Genomic DNA, 19,053 nt, shown 5'->3' on the forward strand with positions numbered 1-19,053 from the left:
ATATTCTTCAATAACAACAATACAATTCATCTAAATTATTGTATTTCCACAAAATAAAACAATGGTTGACTTTTACTGTATAACCCAAAATAAAAAATATACCTATTTGCTATTTTAATAAGCCTATCTTATCCCCCCCTAAAACAGGCTTATTGAAAGAGCAAATTGGTATATGGTCAATAGGTCACACTCCACTACATGTAAACATGGGGTACAGACTGATATCTAATATGTTTTGCGCAATTATGGAAAGCAGACATCGAGGTCAACCAACATGTTTGTCAACCGCAGTTTGCTGTGTTGGTGGAAACTTCCCCCCCCCTGCGAAATTGCGGGATCATGGGTGCGTATTCAGAAACACAAGACACTCCTTCTGAACAAACCCATCAATTGGACCCATCTCATTGGTTAGTGCGAAGGTGTGGCATGTGGCACTGACGCACATTCCCCAATCAGGTTTGGCCTGTGTCGGTCGTCATTGTAAATAATAATTTGTTCTTAATTAACTGACGTGCCTAATTTAAATAAAGGTTAAATCAAAAATAAAATAATAATAATTTGATTTGGGGTATAACGTTTTTTTTATAAAAATAATTATACGGCCCAGTGATGCTTAGAGACAAATTAAGGGTTACACATTTTAGTTGATCGCGCTCTTGGCATCCTCTCATGAATATTAATGAGTTCAAAGGGAGCATAAGACCAGCCCTCGGCTGAGCGTCAACATCATAAGAGAGGGGGGATCTTACAGAAGAGCGTTTGAATCGCAGCCTTTTTTGTGTGTGTGTCGTTAAAGTAAACGGATAAATTAATAAATAGGATTTTAAAATGGCTTTGAGAGGGCCACTGTGTCGTCTTCTACGGACACAACTCAACAATACCTGTCAGAGCAGAGTTCATTCTGTGGCTGTTATAGGAGGCCCATTCTCAAAAGGACAGGTAAGGAAAAAGCTCATATACTGTTAGGATTCGTTTGTTTTAATATGAGTATTTGATTAGGCTATTTCGTTTACCAGAATTATTGAACGTTGTCGTTTTTTTCTTTTAGAAAAGGAGAGGGGTGGAACATGGACCCAAAGCCATCAGAGATGCCGGTCTGATCGAGAGACTTTCACATCTGGGTAAGTGATGGAACAGCTTAATGTGATTAAAAACAAACTTAGAAATGTACTGTTGGATTAAAATAATTGTATATAAAAACTTATTCTAACCCTGAAATAGGTTAATGGTTAATGTGAGAACTGCTTCCTCTTTTCCTTCTATTAGGGGAAGTAAAGACTGATGTATTACATATAAATGCGGTCTAAGCTAATGTTGCCAAACAAAGAAAATAACCATATTTAGGATAATGTTTAGACCTTGAATGCTGGCGATCTAAACAGATTATTTCTTTTTTTATCTAAAACGATTATTATCTCGTAAATAAAACGGTAAAAGAGCGGTTTTATTGGCGCCACATGGGCGAGAAAGAATGGGCAAGTCTCTGCTGTCGTCACCCCTTTATGCACATACAGAGCCTTCCCCGAAAAAGCGAACTCTCTCCTCCCATTTAGGACTACAGCTTTCCCTTTGTACGCTCCCGCCTATAATAGATTAATTGGAGGCCCTATCGCTTTCTTGAATGTTTGAAAGATGATACGAAAAAAAATAGTTTGTGTAAACCTAATAGTGAGATTGTATCACACATCCGGCTCCGTGTGACTGCATACTATAACGTTACTGTCTTTGGTAATATCCAAACTGTGTTCCAATCCAGAGTAAACCATGGGTTTGTTTCAGACCGTGGACCAATCTGAGCAAGGAGGCGCACAAATTGCGTCAGACAATATGCTTACACTTCCTAATAATTAAATAATTAAAAGGGTCAGATCTTAATTGTGAAAAGATAAAATAAATCTACATAGGCTAGGCTAGGGATGCTACACAGAATTAGTTTTTCTCATTAAAGCATTAGTTGGTAAATCGTAGAACATTGTCCATGTGTGAGGCTACCTGTCTGCATAAGGAGACTATATGGACCGGTCTGAGCAGAGGGGCATTAATTTCCTCAGATAAAATGATTCCACTTCTAAACCAATGGGATTATTCTCAGGTCATAAATAGTGAGGCCTATGATGTCCCAGAGAATGGCTATTTCTCAGCACACACACAACACATCTGAATGAAGTGCAGCAAGCCTACATCTAGTTGAGTGTTAAAGTTAAAGTGAGACACAAATGTTCCAGTGTAGAGATAGCCACGTTCAGTTCTGGAATGTGCAAGTCATTTCCTGTAATCTTAGCCCCATCTCATCCCTGAGCACTCAGCTGTGGGACTGATCAACAGCTTGCACTCATGGCACGGCAAGGTGCTTTTTGGCAGTCAACTTTTTGCCAATCAACTGCCCCACCCAGTCAACCATTCCCAGGGACAGCCTGCGGTGTAATATGAGAATCTTTAGATGGTGGGTTTTTTTCCCCTCTGTTGTCAGATGTGGAGGACTGGCATACTTTTAACAAGACATCAAACCCCATAGTCTTTAAGAAACACCATCATTTTTAAATACACTAGTCCAAGGGGATTTTATCGCATTTAAGTGCTTTTATTTTAGTTTTATATGAGCCCAGACTACTGGTACATTTTTATAAGTATTTGTGACTTCTATTGTAACTTGCAGCTCATTGGGAACAAAATGTTCCAGTTTACTCATCCTTAAGTAAAGGCCTTTAGTCTATCGAGAGGTTTGTGACCAATGCTTTGTTCATCTCCTGCTGTGTCCAAACATGTGCCTTGTTGATATGACACTTGATCTCTTGTAAAATCATTCACTTGATATGCAATATGGTGCTATTTCAGTTGTTTTGTAAAATCACATTCACTTGATATGCAATATTGTGCTATTTTAGTTATTTGTAAAAGTGGACTTCAAACTGTTGAGATGAGAAGTTTATTAAAAACAAAAGTATGAAAGTAAATAACTTTTTCTGATGCTAATTTTGCAACAGGGAGACAAAAAAAAATGATATTTTCCTTTAATATCTAGAAGACTGAGATGTTCAGTCATTGTGCGCTTGCCAAGATGGGGAAATATCCCTTTGAACTGCATCAAATATCACTGACATTGCATCAAGTTTAAATACATACTGTATTAGATCATGATCGCATGAACAGAGATGCACCCCGAGTACTGGATTCAGCTATTCCTGTCCAGCGGTCTAAGATGGTAACATGGGGGGTGTCTTAGAGATAACGAGGTACCACATTGGTCCCCCCCCCTTGATCAGCAGTGTAACTCTACACCAAACAGTCCGGTGGAATATTGTCACCCACAGCTGCTGTTTCAAATCCGTTGTTTACTTCAACTCGTAAGTCATTAGTCCGAGGTGCCAATACGAGTAGATTGGGTGCATTGCAACCCAATTTCTACCAAATTCGTCTGTGTTTACTCCGTCGCCACCGTAGCAGTGGTAGCAGGAGGTGATCTGCTCTTGGAGAAACCTGAGAAGACACACATGGAAAGTAGTGCCCAGTCAGACAGACAGCGGTTCCAGCGACAGCTTGAATGACTCCGTCTCGGCAATCAGAGATGATATGAGAGGGGGGTGTAAAGAGAGCAAGGGTAGAGGGGGTTGGACATCAGAGCCTGGAGAAAGACTTGACCTAATGCCTTTGGGGTGGCAGGTAGCCTAGTGGTTCGTGCGTTGGACCAGTAACCGAAAGGTTGCTGGATCGAATCCTTGAGCTGACAAGGTAAAAATCTGTCGTTCTTCCCCGGAACAAGGCAGTTAACCCACCGTTCCTAGGCCGTCATTGTAAATAAGAATTTGTTCTTAACTGACTTGCCGAGTTACATAAAGGTTAAAAAATATATACAGTTTATTTTTATTTATTTACACTTTACCAAGGTATATGTAAACTTCTGACTTCAACTGTATATTTCTTTTACCTTTATTTAACTAGGCAAGTCAGTTAAGAACTTATTATTATTATTATACATTTAAACTCAGTTTTTCACAATTCCTGACATTTAATCCTAGTAAAAATTGCCTGTCTTAGGTCAGTTAAGATCACCACTTTATTTTTAAGAATGTGAAATGTCAGAATAATAGTTGAGAGAATGATTTATTTCAGATTTTATTTCTTTCATCACATTCACAGTGGGTCAGAAGTTTACATACTAATTGAGTGTATTTGGTAGCATTGCCTTTAAATTGTTTAACTTGGGTCAAACGTTTTGGGTAGCCTTCCACAAGCTTCCCACAATAAGTTGTGTGCATTTTGGCCCATTCCTCCTGACAGAGTCAGGTTTGTAGGTCTCCTTGCTCGCACACACTTTTGGAAGACCCATTTGCGACCAAGCTTTAACTTCCTGACTGATGTCTTGAGATGTTGCTTCAATATATTCACAGTTTTCCTACCTCATGATGCCATCTATTTTGTGAAGTGCACCAGTCCCTCCTGCAGCAAAGCACCCCCACAACATGATGCTACCACCCCCGTGCTTCACGGTTGGGATGGTGTTCTTTGGCTTGCAAGCCTCCCCCTTTTTCCTCCAAACATAACGACGGTCATTATGGCCAAACAGTTCTATTTTTGTTTCATCAGACCAGAGGATATTTCTCCAAAAAGTACGATCTTTGTCCCCATGTGCAGTTGCAAACTGTAGTCTGGCGGTTTTATGGCGGTTTTGGAGCAGTGGCTTCTTCATTGCTGAGCAGACTTTCAGGTTATGTCGATATAGGACTCGTTTTACTGTGGATATAGATGCTTTTGTACCTGTTTCCTCCAGCATCTTCACAAGGTCCTTTGCTGTTGTTCTGGGATTGATTTCCACTTTTCACACCAAAGTTCGTTCATCTCTAGGAGACAGAACGCGTCTCCTTCCTGAGCGGTATGAGGGCTGCGTGGTCTCATGGTGTTTATACTTGCGTACTATTGTTTGTACAGATGAACGTGGTACCTTCAGGCATTTGGAAATTGCTCCCAAGTATGAACCAGACTTGTGGAGGTCTACAATTTTTTTTCTGAGGTCTTGGCTGATTTCTTTTGATTTTCCCATGATGTCAAGCAAAGAGGCACTGAGTTTGAAGGTAGGCCTTGAAATACATCCACAGGTACACCACCAATTGACTCAAATGATGTCAATTAGCCTATCAGAAGCTTCTAAAGCCATGACATAATTTTCTGGAATTTTCCAAGCTGTTTAAAGGCACAGTCAACTTAGTGTATGTAAACTTCTGACCCACTGGAATTGTGATACAGTGAATTATAAGTGAAATAATCTGTCTGTAAACAATTGTTGATAAAATGACTTGTGTCATGCACAAAGTAGATGTCCTAACCGACTTGCCAAAACTATAGTTTGTTAACAATACATTTGTGGAGTTGTTGAAAAACTTCCGACTTCAACTGTATATGTATTCTGCCACAACCGTCTGGGCCACAAACTCGCACGATAACACAACAAGCTCTAAAAGCAGCGTCCATCCAACAAACCCAGAAAAGCCAAGGCTGTTTCTAGATCTGGGGCGACTTCTAGGTCTCAGGAATCCATTAGTTATGCACTTACCGTAATTTCCGGACTATAAGCCGCAACTTTTTTCCCACGCTTTGAACCTCGCGGCTTAAACAATGACGCGGCTAATATATGGATTTTTCCCGCTTATATATTTTGTTTGAAAGGAGATAACTTGAATGTTTCAGTGCACAAGGGGAGGAAGATAGTGACCAATGACTTTCTTGGTAGGCTACTGTTTACTGCTCATTTTTATTTTTTTGTTACAAGCCGTGTTTCGTTAAAGCCTATTTATTTTTGTTACAAGCCGTGTTTTGTTAAAGCCTGTGTAAAGTTCATTTGTTTCAATGTACCGGTAGGCACCTGCGGCTTATAGACATGTGCGTCTTATTTATGTTCAAAATAATATATATTTTTTTAAATTCAGTGGGTGCTGCTTATATTCAGGAGCGCTCAATAGTCCGGAAATTACGGTAATCATTAACAAAAATACTCACAACAATTCATCCATTTTCTGTTAACTTAATCTATTTTATTTTTTATTTTATTATTATTTTAAACAATAATGAATATAAAAAAATACCTTTTTAATTTCCTCATACAGATTACCCAGTGCATGACTTTGGAGACCTGAGCTTCCAGCATCTGGAGAAGGACGAGCCTTACATGCACATCCCTTTCCCTCGTACTGTGGGCAGAGCTAACAAACTGCTGTCAGAGGCCGTCAGCAACGCTGTGGGAGCCGGAAACACTACCATCATGCTTGGAGGAGACCACAGGTACGTACCACAACAACACCTTTATGTTCTCGGAGAAAAACGGTGGTTATTTTAGCAACGGTGACTTATAGAACTGTCAACGTTGACAGTGTTAGGAAATGAAGTATTAGGCAGGTTTAGGATCCTAGACATAGCGAGAGTAAACTGGGTAACCAGTTTCTTTATGATAGTGACACATATTGGTCAGTGTTCCCTGGGAGGGTGGAATACTGGTGATTGGATTCTAACTCACTTCCTGATCTCTGCCCATCGCAGCCTGGCCATTGGTTCAGTGGAAGGCCACGCCAAGAAGTGTCCTGACCTGTGTCTGATCTGGGTCGATGCCCACGCCGACATAAACACGCCCTTCACCTCTCCCTCGGGCAACCTCCACGGACAGCCGGTGGCCTTCATGCTCAAAGAGCTGCAGAACAAGGTAAGAGAATGGGGCCTTGGGGCATTCTCACTAGCCTGGTTCTTCCCTTGAGACAAGCCTGGTCCAAGATCTGTTTGTGCTGCATAATCTTCTTTTAGATACCATAGGAGTCTACAGCCACTTCTCAGGGCAAGCCTGGTCCAAGATCTGTTTGTGCTGTATAACCTACTCCTATTGGCATGTCATGTTCTGAGAACAGGCTATATTCTCACTACAACAAGGCTACACTTTACGACAGTAAAACTCCTCTGCCCTGATACTCACCTCTTGTTATTGTTGTCTGTAGATGCCAGAGCTCCCAGGCTTCTCCTGGGTGAAGCCCTTCCTGTCGGCTAAAGACCTGGTCTACATTGGCCTGAGAGACGTAGACCCGGGAGAGTAGTAAGTACACTTCTCTGTAAACTACTAAGTACAATAATCTGGATTATAACACACAGTTAAAACTTTTGGTTTAAGTAGTAGTATAGCAGTAGTAAAAATCAAATATAATTTTATTAGTCACATGCGCCGAATACAACAGGTGTGGGACTTACAGTGAAATGCTTACTGAAATGCTTACTAACCAAAAATACGGATAAGAATAAGAGATAAAAGTAACAAGTAATTAATGAGCAGCAGTAAAATAACAATAGCGAGACTATACAGGGGGGTACCAGTAAAGAGTCAATGTGCGGGGACACTGGTTAGTTGAGGTAATATGTACATGTAGGTAGACCTATTAAAGTGACTGTGCATAGATGATAACAACAGAGAGTAGCAGCGGTGTAAAAGAGGGGGAGGGGGGGCAATGAAAATAGTCTGAGTAGCCATTTGATTAGATGTTCAGGAGTCTTATGGCTTGGGGGTAGAAGCTGTTAAGGAGCCTCTTATCCCTAGACTTGGCGCTCATGTACCGCTTGCCATGCGGTAGCAATCTATGACCAGGGTGTCTGGAGTCTATGACAATTTTTAGGGCCTTCCTCTGACACCTGGTATAGAGGTCCTGGATGGCAGGAAGCTTGGCCCCAGTGATGTACTGGGCCATTCGCACTACCCTTTGTAGTGCTTTGCGGTCGGAGGCCGAGCAGTTGCCATACCAGGCAGTGATGCATCCAGTCAGGATGCTCTCAATGGTGCAGCTGTAAACTTTTGAGGATCTGGGGACCCATGCCAAATCTTTTCAGTCTCCTGAGGGGAAATAGGTTTTGTCGTGCCCTCTTCACGACTGTCTTGGTGTGCTTGGATCATGTTAGTTTGTTGGTGATGTGGACACCAAGGAACTTGAAGCTCTCAACCTGCTCAACTGCAGCCCCGTCGATGAGAATGGGGGCATGCTTGTAACTCTTTTTTCCTGTCGTCCACAATTATCTGCTTTGTCTTGATCACGTTGAGGGAGAGGTTATTGTCCTGGCACCACACAGCCAGGTTTCTGACCTCCTCCCTATAGGCTGTCTCGTCGTTGTCAGTGATCAGGCCTACCACTGTTGTGTCATCTGCAAGCTTAATGATGGTGTTGGAGTCGTGCCTGGCTGTGCAGTCATGAGTGAACATGGAGTACAGGAGGGGACTTGGCACGCACCCCTGAGGGGCCCCTGTGTTGAGGATCAGCATGGCGGATGTGTTGTTACCTACCCTTACCACCTGGGGACGGCCCGTCAGGAAGTCCAGCATCCAGTTGCAGAGGGAGGTGTTTAGTCCCAAGGTCCCAAGGTTAGCTTATTGATGAGCTTTGAGGGCACTATGGTGTTGAACGCTGAGCTGTAGTCAATGATGGTTCGTCGCCTTGATGGTTCGCCGCCTCTGGGTGAGCGTTTTCTTGTTTGCTTATGGCGGAATACAGCTCATTCAATGCTGTCTCAGTGCCAGCCTAAGTCTGTGTGGTGGTATGTAGACAGCTACAAAAAACACAGATGAAAACTCTCTAGGTAGATGGTGTGGTCTAAAGCTTATCATGAGAAACACTACCTCAGGCGAGTTATAGCTCGATAACCAGGTGTTATTTACAAAAATACATAGTCCACCGCCCCTTGTCTTACCAGACGCCGCTGTTCTACCCTGCGGGTACAGCATATAACCAGCCAGCTGTATGTTGATAGTGTCGTCGTTCAGCCACGACTCCGTGAAGCATAAGATATTACAGTTTTGAATGTCCCGTTGGTAGTGTAGTCTTCTGCATAGGTCATCTATTTTATTTTCCAAAGATTGCACGTTTGCTAGCAGAATGGAAGGCAGTGGGGGTTTATTCAATCACCTACAAATTCTCAGAAGGCAGCCTGCCCTCTTGCCCCTTTTTCTCTGCCTCCTCTTCACGCAAATCACGGGGATCTGGGCCTGTTCCCGAGAAAGCGGTATATCATTCGCGTCGGGCTCGTCAGACTCATTAAAGGAGATTAAGGATTCTGCTAGTCCGTGGTGAGTAGTCCCGTGTGGCTCAGTTGGTGGAGCATGGTGTTTGCAACGCCAGGGTTGTGGGTTCGATTCCCACGGGGGACCAGTACAAAAAAAAAAAAAGTGTATGAAATGTAATGTATGCATTCACTACTGTAAGTCGCTCTGGATAAGGGCGTCTGCTAAATGACTAAAATGTAATCCCAGTCCTGATGTCTAGAAGTGATTTTCAGTCATAAGAGACGGTAGCGGCAACATTATGTACAAAATAAATTATAAACAATGCAAATAAACAAACAAACTTATTGCTGCAGCAGTAGTATACACTTTCATTACATGTTAGTCATTAGCAGATACTCTTATCCAGAGTGACACAGTGCATTCAACTTAAGGTAGCTATGTGGGACAACCACATACCAGTCATACCACAGGTAAACCACAGTCACTTGGTTTGCACACATTCGTCTTTGTGTTTCTGTGTTTTGATAGTAAGTTGATCTGGATAAGATTGTCTGTCTGCTAACTGACTCAAATGTGAATTTACTTTTTTTTTTGTACACAACATTTACACCCGTTACATCCAAATATACTTCCAGACATGATATTAAATGACATTCTACTCTCCTTTCTCCTCACAGCGACATCCTGAAGGACTTGGGTGTCCAGTACTTCACAATGAGAGACATCGACAGGCTTGGTATCCAGAGAGTTATGGAAGTCACTTTCGACCACCTCTTGTCAAGGTAATTTAATTACACTTTTACCATTGCGGTTGACAGTTTGGATGTATTTAGTTGACAGTTTGGATGTATTTAGTTGACAGTTTGGATGCATTTAGTTGACAGTTGAATTTGAGTTGAAAGTTGATTCGCTGAACTGTATTCTGAACCCGTTTTCTTCTTCTCTTGTCCAACAGGAAGCAGCGGCCGATTCATCTGAGTTTTGACATTGATGCGATGGACCCGTCTTTGGCCCCGGCCACAGGGACACCAGTAAACGGAGGTCTAACCTACAGAGAAGGAATCTGGATCACAGAGGAGATCCACAACACAGGTATGTTAGGGAATGCTATAATTATTCTGTTTTGAGAAGATGGAGTAAAACATTTATATTCACATGGCAGTCATAGACACTGAAACTCATGGATAATGATCAGCCAGTCACACTAACACATTCATAAGAAATAATGAGGAATGGGTCTGTCATTAAACTTGGAGCCTTTTCCTCTAAGTTATTGCCGACTCTTGGTAGGATGAGAATAGTGGATACGTAAACTTTATTATATTTATACTTAAGGTACGATGAGATTATAAACATTGTCTATGAAGTAACATTTCAATCTGAAACATTCTTTGACGTACAGTTTCTATGTTTGAAGTAAAATTTCAGTCTGCAACATTCTACCAAAGGAACTGAAACTAATAGATTGTACTTGTGTTTAATCTCCAGGGTTGTTGTCAGTGATGGACCTTGTTGAGGTCAACCCAGACCTGGGGGCGAGTCGTGAGGCGGTGGAGAGCACAGCTTCCATGGCGGTGGACGTCATCGCATCCGCCCTAGGACAGACCCGTGAGGGAGGTCCCATCACTCAGGATTCGCAAACGCTTAAAGAGGACACGGAACAGCTCCGTCTCTAGAACACACAGCTTCTAGAACACAGCTTCTAGAAGACTAAGAACTTTCAACATATGACCACTCGGCATTCCTGAATTCTAAAAGACTTTACATACACACACACTGATGCAGTAGTTGGAAAGGGTTTTGTTACATCTTCTGTGTGTATGGTGCTGTATGGCAACCTGTTCAACAGTCAGTCAAACTTCAATCATGACTAAACTTATAATAACTAATAAGCCCAGTTAAAGGCTTATATGCCTTATTTACTAAGATGACTTGGAAAAAGTTAGCCTGGGCCCAGATCTTTGCTATCATGTCATCTGTTTGGCAGGACAAGGAATCGCACAAAATAGTCACACAAACAGACTGGTACCCAGGCTATAGGATGCTAATTGATGTGATCAGCTGGTCTCCCTGAACCTTGGAAGGACAGCCTCCATAGCTCCACTATGGAAATGTTGACTGTATATGACTGTGATCAGCGGTATGCCATAGACATAATTAGAAAAACTCAGCATTGCTGATGACTTGACGCTGCAGCTCTGTAATGGGGTTGTAATGAAACCGGACACGACGACAAGCATGAAACTGCCTCAAAACTACGTTTTAGGTGCAGACTGTTATTATTATTATTATTATTATTATTATTTTACTAATGTGTACACTGTTTGGTTTAGACATACCTCAGCTAAATACGAAGTGGCTGTGCCAGTCGAGTTGTCGTAGGGATGCTGTGCCAGTCGAGTTGTCGTGGGGATGCTGTGCCAGTCGAGTTGTCGTGGGGATGCTGTGCCAGTCGAGTTGTCGTGGGGATGCTGTGCCTGTCGAGTTGTTTTAGGGATGCTGTACCAGTCGAGTTGTCGTAGGGATGCTGTGCCAGTCGAGTTGTCGTAGGGATGCTGTACCAGTCGAGTTGTCGTAGGGATGCTTTTGCACTTTTGGACCAGATGTGGTTTTGACACATTTTATTAGAAGTATGTTTTGTAGTTTTACATTGAATAATCACAATTATAAATCCATGTTTATGTATTTACTGTCTGGTTTTTACATTTGTCAGTATTAAATGACTAGGTAAAGTTTTTCTCCAGTAAATTTCTATAAGTTAAAAGTAGTGTAAGTAAGGGATATGGTAAATGCTGATAAGAGTGAAATAATATTATTTGATTTACTAAATGTAAAAAAAAAAACATGCCTTTTGATGTGACCACTGAATCTGTCTTTTAAATAAAGTAATTTAGTCTTCCACAATGACGTCAGTCTGTGTTTATTACTAGTTACCACATGAGATGTGTGTTCATTACCAGTTACCGTGGAGACGCGTGGCTTATGACTGGCAGAGCAAGTCTAGTTGGTTTTAGTCTATTATATAATGTTCAGTCTTGTATAACCAGGTCTATATATGGAGAGTTCAGTGTGCCCAGTCTGGTTTCATGAGGCTACAAGGCACCGATTTGTTCTGCAATAATCACATACTCTAAAGGCTGTCACTATATAGTCTTTCCTCCTGTCCTCTCCCCGCATTTCTCTCAAAACTTCAGTAGGAAGCAAGGAGAGGATTTCAAGTAAAGGACACAAGGAATCGTGAGAAGACCATGGTAAAATCCTTGCCGCCTCTTCAAAACCCATTGGATGAGAACGGTTCGGACCTTCTCATCCAATGGGTTTTGAGAAGGAGGCGAGGAGAGAGGAAGTGAGGAAATAAGGAAATGCAATTGCGATTTTCCCCCAGTAGGTTGGTGGCACCTTAATTGGGGAGAACAGGCTTGTGGTAATGGCTCAACATTTTGATTGTATTAGCCCACACAGCTCTATGGATGCACTTTCATGCTATGTTTAGGACTTCACATGGAAGCTTATTGAGACCCTAATTGATGTATAGAACAATCTTAAAATGATCTACTTTGGTTTAGATACAAGTGTAACCGATGTGAAATGGCTAGCTACTTAGCGGTGGTGCGCGCTAATAGCGTTTCGAACGGTGACGTCACTCGCTCTGAGACCTTGAAGTAGTTGTTCCCCTTGCTCTGCAAGGGCCGCGGCTTTTGTGGCGCGATGGGTAACGATGCTTCGTGGGGGGCAGTCGTTGATGTGTGCAGAGGGTCCCTGGTTCGGGGCGAGGAGAGGGACGGAAGCTAAACTGTTATACAAGCATCATGAAACCTCTAACACAATATGTTCATTTGACTTGATGAAAATCCTTCTTTTTTTTTTTTGCACCCGACTTGCTTACTACTTTTTCCATGTGGTTTCTTTATTCACAGACTCCATGAAATGATGACTGACCTCTTCCTACATATTTAGTCAAATTATACATTTTCTGTATGGTTTCCTGGAAACAAGGGTGGCTTAACTTAACCCACTTTGGTTCAACTTACCCCCACTCTCCCCTAAACAAAATATATTTCTCTGAGCAATTGTATTAATATAAAATAATATAATTTGCCAAATATTTTGAGCATACTTTATAGCTCCGTATTTGTATTATTTCTTTAATACAGTCATTAATATGAATATTTATGAAGGGTGTTAGTTTGTATCTCTGTTATAAAGAACACTATATTTCCCTGGGAGTGACGCTGAATGGAAAAACACTTCCCTCGGTAGAACAGGGTACGATAGCAATAACAGATCGGCCACGTGTGGGGAAGTCATTGAATAGTAACAGGTGTTGTTAACAACACAACATGCTGTTATCTACATTACACTACGTCACTGTTCTATTTTAAAATCACCGCTCGGTGCGATACAATTACTTTACTGTTCATTTACATGGAATGTACCACACCACGCCCCTGTTGTACTTGTAATCACGATACAATTATTTTATTGGTGGAGGTCTAGGTAGACAAATATAACCAGTGTAGAGGAGGTCTATATAGACAGATATTACCAGTGTAGTGGAGGAGGTCTAGATAGACAGATATAACCAGTGTAGAGGAGGTCTATATAGACAGATATTACCAGTGTAGAGGAGGTCTATATAGACAGATATTACCAGTGTAGAGGAGGTCTATATAGACAGCTATAACCAGTGTAGAGGAGGTCTATATAGACAGATATTACCAGTGAAGAGGAGGAGGTCTATATAGACAGCTATAACCAGTGTAGAGGAGGTCTATATAGACAGATATAACCAGTGTAGAGGAGGTCTATATAGACAGATATAACCAGTGAAGAGGAGGTCTATATAGACAGATATTACCAGTGTAGAGGAGGTCTATATAGACAGATATAACCAATGAAGAGGAGGTCTATATAGACAGATATTACCAGTGAAGAGGAGGAGGTCTATATAGACAGATATAACCAGTGTAGAGGAGGAGGTCTATATAGACAGATATTACCAGTGTAGAGGAGGTCTATATAGACAGCTATAACCAGTGTAGAGGAGGTCTATATAGACAGATATAACCAGTGTAGAGGAGGTCTATATAGACAGATATAACCAGTGTAGAGGAGGAGGTCTATATAGACAGATATTACCAGTGTAGAGGAGGTCTATATAGACAGCTATAACCAGTGTAGAGGAGGTCTATATAGACAGATATAATCAGTGTAGTGGAGGAGGTCTATATAGACAGATATAACCAGTGTAGTGGAGGAGGTCTATATAGACAGATATAACCAGTGTAGAGGAGGAGGTCTATATAGACAGATATAACCAGTGTAGAGGAGGTCTATATAGACAGATATTACCAGTGTAGAGGAGGTCTATATAGACAGATATAACCAGTGAAGAAGAGGTCTATATAGACAGACATAACCAGTGTAGATGAGGAGGTCTATATAGACAGATATAACCAGTGAAGAAGAGGTCTATATAGACAGACATAACCAGTGTAGAGGAGGAGGTCTATATAGACAGCTATAACCAGTGTAGAAGAGGTCTATATAGACAGATATAACCAGTGTAGTGGAGGAGGTCTATATAGACAGATATAACCAGTGTAGAGGAGGTCTATATAGACAGATATAACCAGTGTAGAGGAGGTCTATATAGACAGCTATAACCAGTGTAGAGGAGGTCTATATAAACAGATATTACCAGTGTAGAGGAGGAGGTCTATATAGACAGATATTACCAGTGTAGAGGAGGTCTATATAGACAGCTATAACCAGTGTAGAGGAGGTCTATATAGACAGATATAACCAGTGAAGAAGAGGTCTATATAGACAGATATTACCAGTGAAGAGGAGGAGGTCTATATAGACAGATATAACCAGTGTAGAGGAGGAGGTCTATATAGACAGATATAACCAGTGTAGAGGAGGTCTATATAGACAGATATTACCAGTGTAGAGGAGGTCTATATAGACAGATATAACCAGTGAAGAAGAGGTCTATATAGACAGACATAACCAGTGTAGAGGAGGTCTATATAGACAGATATAACCAGTGAAGAAGAGGTCTATATAGACAGACATAAACAGTGTAGAGGAGGAGGTCTATATAGACAGATATAACCAGTGTAGAGGAGGTCTATATAGACAGATATTACCAGTGTAGTGGAGGAGGTCTAGATAGACAGATATAACCAGTGTAGAGGAGGTCTATATAGACAGATATTACCAGTGTAGAGGAGGTCTATATAGACAGATATTACCAGTGTAGAGGAGGTCTATATAGACAGCTATAACCAGTGTAGAGGAGGTCTATATAGACAGATATTACCAGTGAAGAGGAGGAGGTCTATATAGACAGCTATAACCAGTGTAGAGGAGGTCTATATAGACAGATATAACCAGTGTAGAGGAGGTCTATATAGACAGATATAACCAGTGAAGAGGAGGTCTATATAGACAGATATTACCAGTGTAGAGGAGGTCTATATAGACAGATATAACCAATGAAGAGGAGGTCTATATAGACAGATATTACCAGTGAAGAGGAGGAGGTCTATATAGACAGATATAACCAGTGTAGAGGAGGAGGTCTATATAGACAGATATTACCAGTGTAGAGGAGGTCTATATAGACAGCTATAACCAGTGTAGAGGAGGTCTATATAGACAGATATAACCAGTGTAGAGGAGGTCTATATAGACAGATATAACCAGTGTAGAGGAGGAGGTCTATATAGACAGATATTACCAGTGTAGAGGAGGTCTATATAGACAGCTATAACCAGTGTAGAGGAGGTCTATATAGACAGATATAACTAGTGAAGAAGAGGTCTATATAGACAGATATTACCAGTGAAGAGGAGGAGGTCTATATAGACAGATATAACCAGTGTAGAGGAGGAGGTCTATATAGACAGATATAACCAGTGTAGAGGAGGTCTATATAGACAGATATTACCAGTGTAGAGGAGGTCTATATAGACAGATATAACCAGTGAAGAAGAGGTCTATATAGACAGACATAACCAGTGTAGAGGAGGTCTATATAGACAGATATAACCAGTGAAGAAGAGGTCTATATAGACAGACATAAACAGTGTAGAGGAGGAGGTCTATATAGACAGATATAACCAGTGAAGAAGAGGTCTATATAGACAGACATAACCAGTGTAGAGGAGGAGGCCTATATAGACAGATATAACCAGTGTAGAAGAGGTCTATATAGACAGATATAACCAGTGTAGTGGAGGAGGTCTATATAGACAGATATAACCAGTGTAGAGGAGGTCTATATAGACAGATATAACCAGTGTAGAGGAGGTCTATATAGACAGCTATAACCAGTGTAAAGGAGGTCTATATAAACAGATATTACCAGTGTAGAGGTGGTCTATATAGACAGATATAACCAGTGTAGTGGAGGAGGTCTATATAGACAGATATAACCAGTGTAGAGGAGGAGGTCTATATAGACAGATATAACCAGTGTAGAGGAGGAGGTCTATATAGACAGATATTACCAGTGTAGAGGAGGTCTATATAGACAGATATAACCAGTGTAGTGGAGGAGGTCTATATAGACAGATATAACCAGTGTAGAGGAGGAGGTCTATATAGACAGATATAACCAGTGTAGAGGAGGAGGTCTATATAGACAGCTATAACCAGTGTAGAAGAGGTCTATATAGACAGATATAACCAGTGTAGTGGAGGAGGTCTATATAGACAGATATAACCAGTGTAGAGGAGGTCTATATAGACAGATATAACCAGTGTAGAGGAGGTCTATATAGACAGCTATAACCAGTGTAGAGGAGGTCTATATAAACAGATATTACCAGTGTAGAGGAGGAGGTCTATATAGACAGATATTACCAGTGTAGAGGAGGTCTATATAGACAGCTATAACCAGTGTAGAGGAGGTCTATATAGACAGATATAACCAGTGAAGAAGAGGTCTATATAGACAGATATTACCAGTGAAGAGGAGGAGGTCTATATAGACAGATATAACCAGTGTAGAGGAGGAGGTCTATATAGACAGATATAACCAGTGTAGAGGAGGTCTATATAGACAGATATTACCAGTGTAGAGGAGGTCTATATAGACAGATATAACCAGTGAAGAAGAGGTCTATATAGACAGACATAACCAGTGTAGAGGAGGTCTATATAGACAGATATAACCAGTGAAGAAGAGGTCTATATAGACAGACATAAACAGTGTAGAGGAGGAGGTCTATATAGACAGATATAACCAGTGAAGAAGAGGTCTATATAGACAGACATAACCAGTGTAGAGGAGGAGGCCTATATAGACAGATATAACCAGTGTAGAAGAGGTCTATATAGACAGATATAACCAGTGTAGTGGAGGAGGTCTATATAGACAGATATAACCAGTGTAGAGGAGGTCTATATAGACAGATATAACCAGTGTAGAGGAGGTCTATATAGACAGCTATAACCAGTGTAGAGGAGGTCTATATAAACAGATATTACCAGTGTAGAGGTGGTCTATATAGACAGATATAACCAGTGTAGTGGAGGAGGTCTATATAGACAGATATAACCAGTGTAGAGGAGGAGGTCTATATAGACAGATATAACCAGTGTAGAGGAGGAGGTCTATATAGACAGATATTACCAGTGTAGAGGAGGTCTATATAGACAGATATAACCAGTGTAGAGGAGGAGGTCTATATAGACAGATATAACCAGTGTAGAGGAGGTCTATATAGACAGATATTACCAGTGTAGAGGAGGTCTATATAGACAGCTATAACCAGTGTAGAGGAGGAGGTCTATATAGACAGATATAACCAGATATAACCAGATATAACCACCTCCCCTATATCTGTCTGGTTTCCCCGCTCTGTTCCCTGCTTCAGCATTGATTGTCTTACGTCCTTGTTTTCCCGTGTGCTGTCGCTGTTCCTGTCTTGTTTTATGTCTGTTCCTGATTATATGTTTGACTCCCCGTACCTGCTTCTCATCCCCGGCGTCGGTCCTTACAGAAGGCAGAAGTCACCATACGAAGCATCGGGGAGTGCTGACATTCCGGTTGGTGGTGAAGTCGAATTTCCAGCCTTGTTAGCAATCCCGACTCGGGGTTCATTGCTAACCTGTAGCCCCAACAGGCTAGATAGCACCATTTTTTCTAAGAGTGCAAAACAGGAGTGAAATGGCAGAACAGTCCAATTGGTAAGTAAATGGAAATACATTTGCTGAAATTATATAATTACTTCTGTCTATACAGAAATAAATTAAATCATTCAAAATACTTTACCAGAAAGCATCAGGAATCATTAGCTTCTTTTGAAAGCCTGCAATTTGGTCAGTGTGCTTGGCAACAGGCCTAGCCAGGGGCGAAAATCTGATATCAACTTTGGAGGGGACAATTACATGAAATTTTCTCAAAAGCAATTCCTGAGGGGGGACACCAAAAGTAGTGCTGTAACACATAGCCTACATTGTAATATGGTAAATGTATATTGAGGAACCAAAGAAATAAGGTGTTTGCCGTTCTCCTAACTACCGGTACACAAAACTACACAACTAATCACAACAGCAATACCATTGCCTTTAACAAATCTTAGTTCAGTCACCAGTTTAAGTTGAGAGTGAGGCTATCCATGGCATTTTCCAATTATGTTCCTATTTTACAAGTCAAAAAAATTGAGAACCTTTCATAATGTTGCCAAACAAAGACTCAACAAACTTACCTGAGACTCCCTGTCTCTGCCTGTCTGTCCCTGCATATCTGTCCCCAACTCTGCTGTCTGTGTGCCATCTGTTGCCTGCTCTGCCTAATGACATTGTGAAACATTTCCATTAGAATTTCATTTCTTTCTTATGAACATTTTATCAACTAGTCTTTGAGATATTAGGCTACTAGGGTTCTTACTATGCGTTTTGCTGTATTGAAAAATACTCTGATGTCCGTCTTTTATTTTTCTGCCATTTTTCTACCTGGCTGGCTGGCTGGCTGGCTACACACACAGTGTGTAGGTTATTTACAGTAGGAGATGGGCTTC

The 19,053-nt window shown here is 41.1% G+C and overlaps 1 protein-coding gene across 1 annotated transcript; it reads left to right on the forward strand.

Annotated features, from left to right (window-relative positions):
- The first annotated feature begins 743 nt into the window (after window positions 1–743).
- Window positions 744–11,041, forward strand: LOC106599105 (arginase-2, mitochondrial). The gene is made up of 8 exons (XM_014190234.3): window positions 744–939; window positions 1,049–1,121; window positions 6,099–6,273; window positions 6,529–6,688; window positions 6,975–7,069; window positions 9,694–9,798; window positions 9,972–10,108; window positions 10,505–11,041. The coding sequence occupies exons 1-8, from the start codon at window positions 829–831 to the stop codon at window positions 10,690–10,692; spliced, it is 1,044 nt and encodes a 347-aa protein (XP_014045709.1). The 5' UTR covers window positions 744–828; the 3' UTR covers window positions 10,693–11,041.
- Window positions 11,042–19,053: the final 8,012 nt, after the last annotated feature.

Source organism: Salmo salar, chromosome 01 (assembly GCF_965601325.2).
Source record: "Salmo salar chromosome 01, fSalSal1, whole genome shotgun sequence".
NCBI classification, from domain to species: Eukaryota; Metazoa; Chordata; class Actinopteri; order Salmoniformes; family Salmonidae; genus Salmo; species Salmo salar.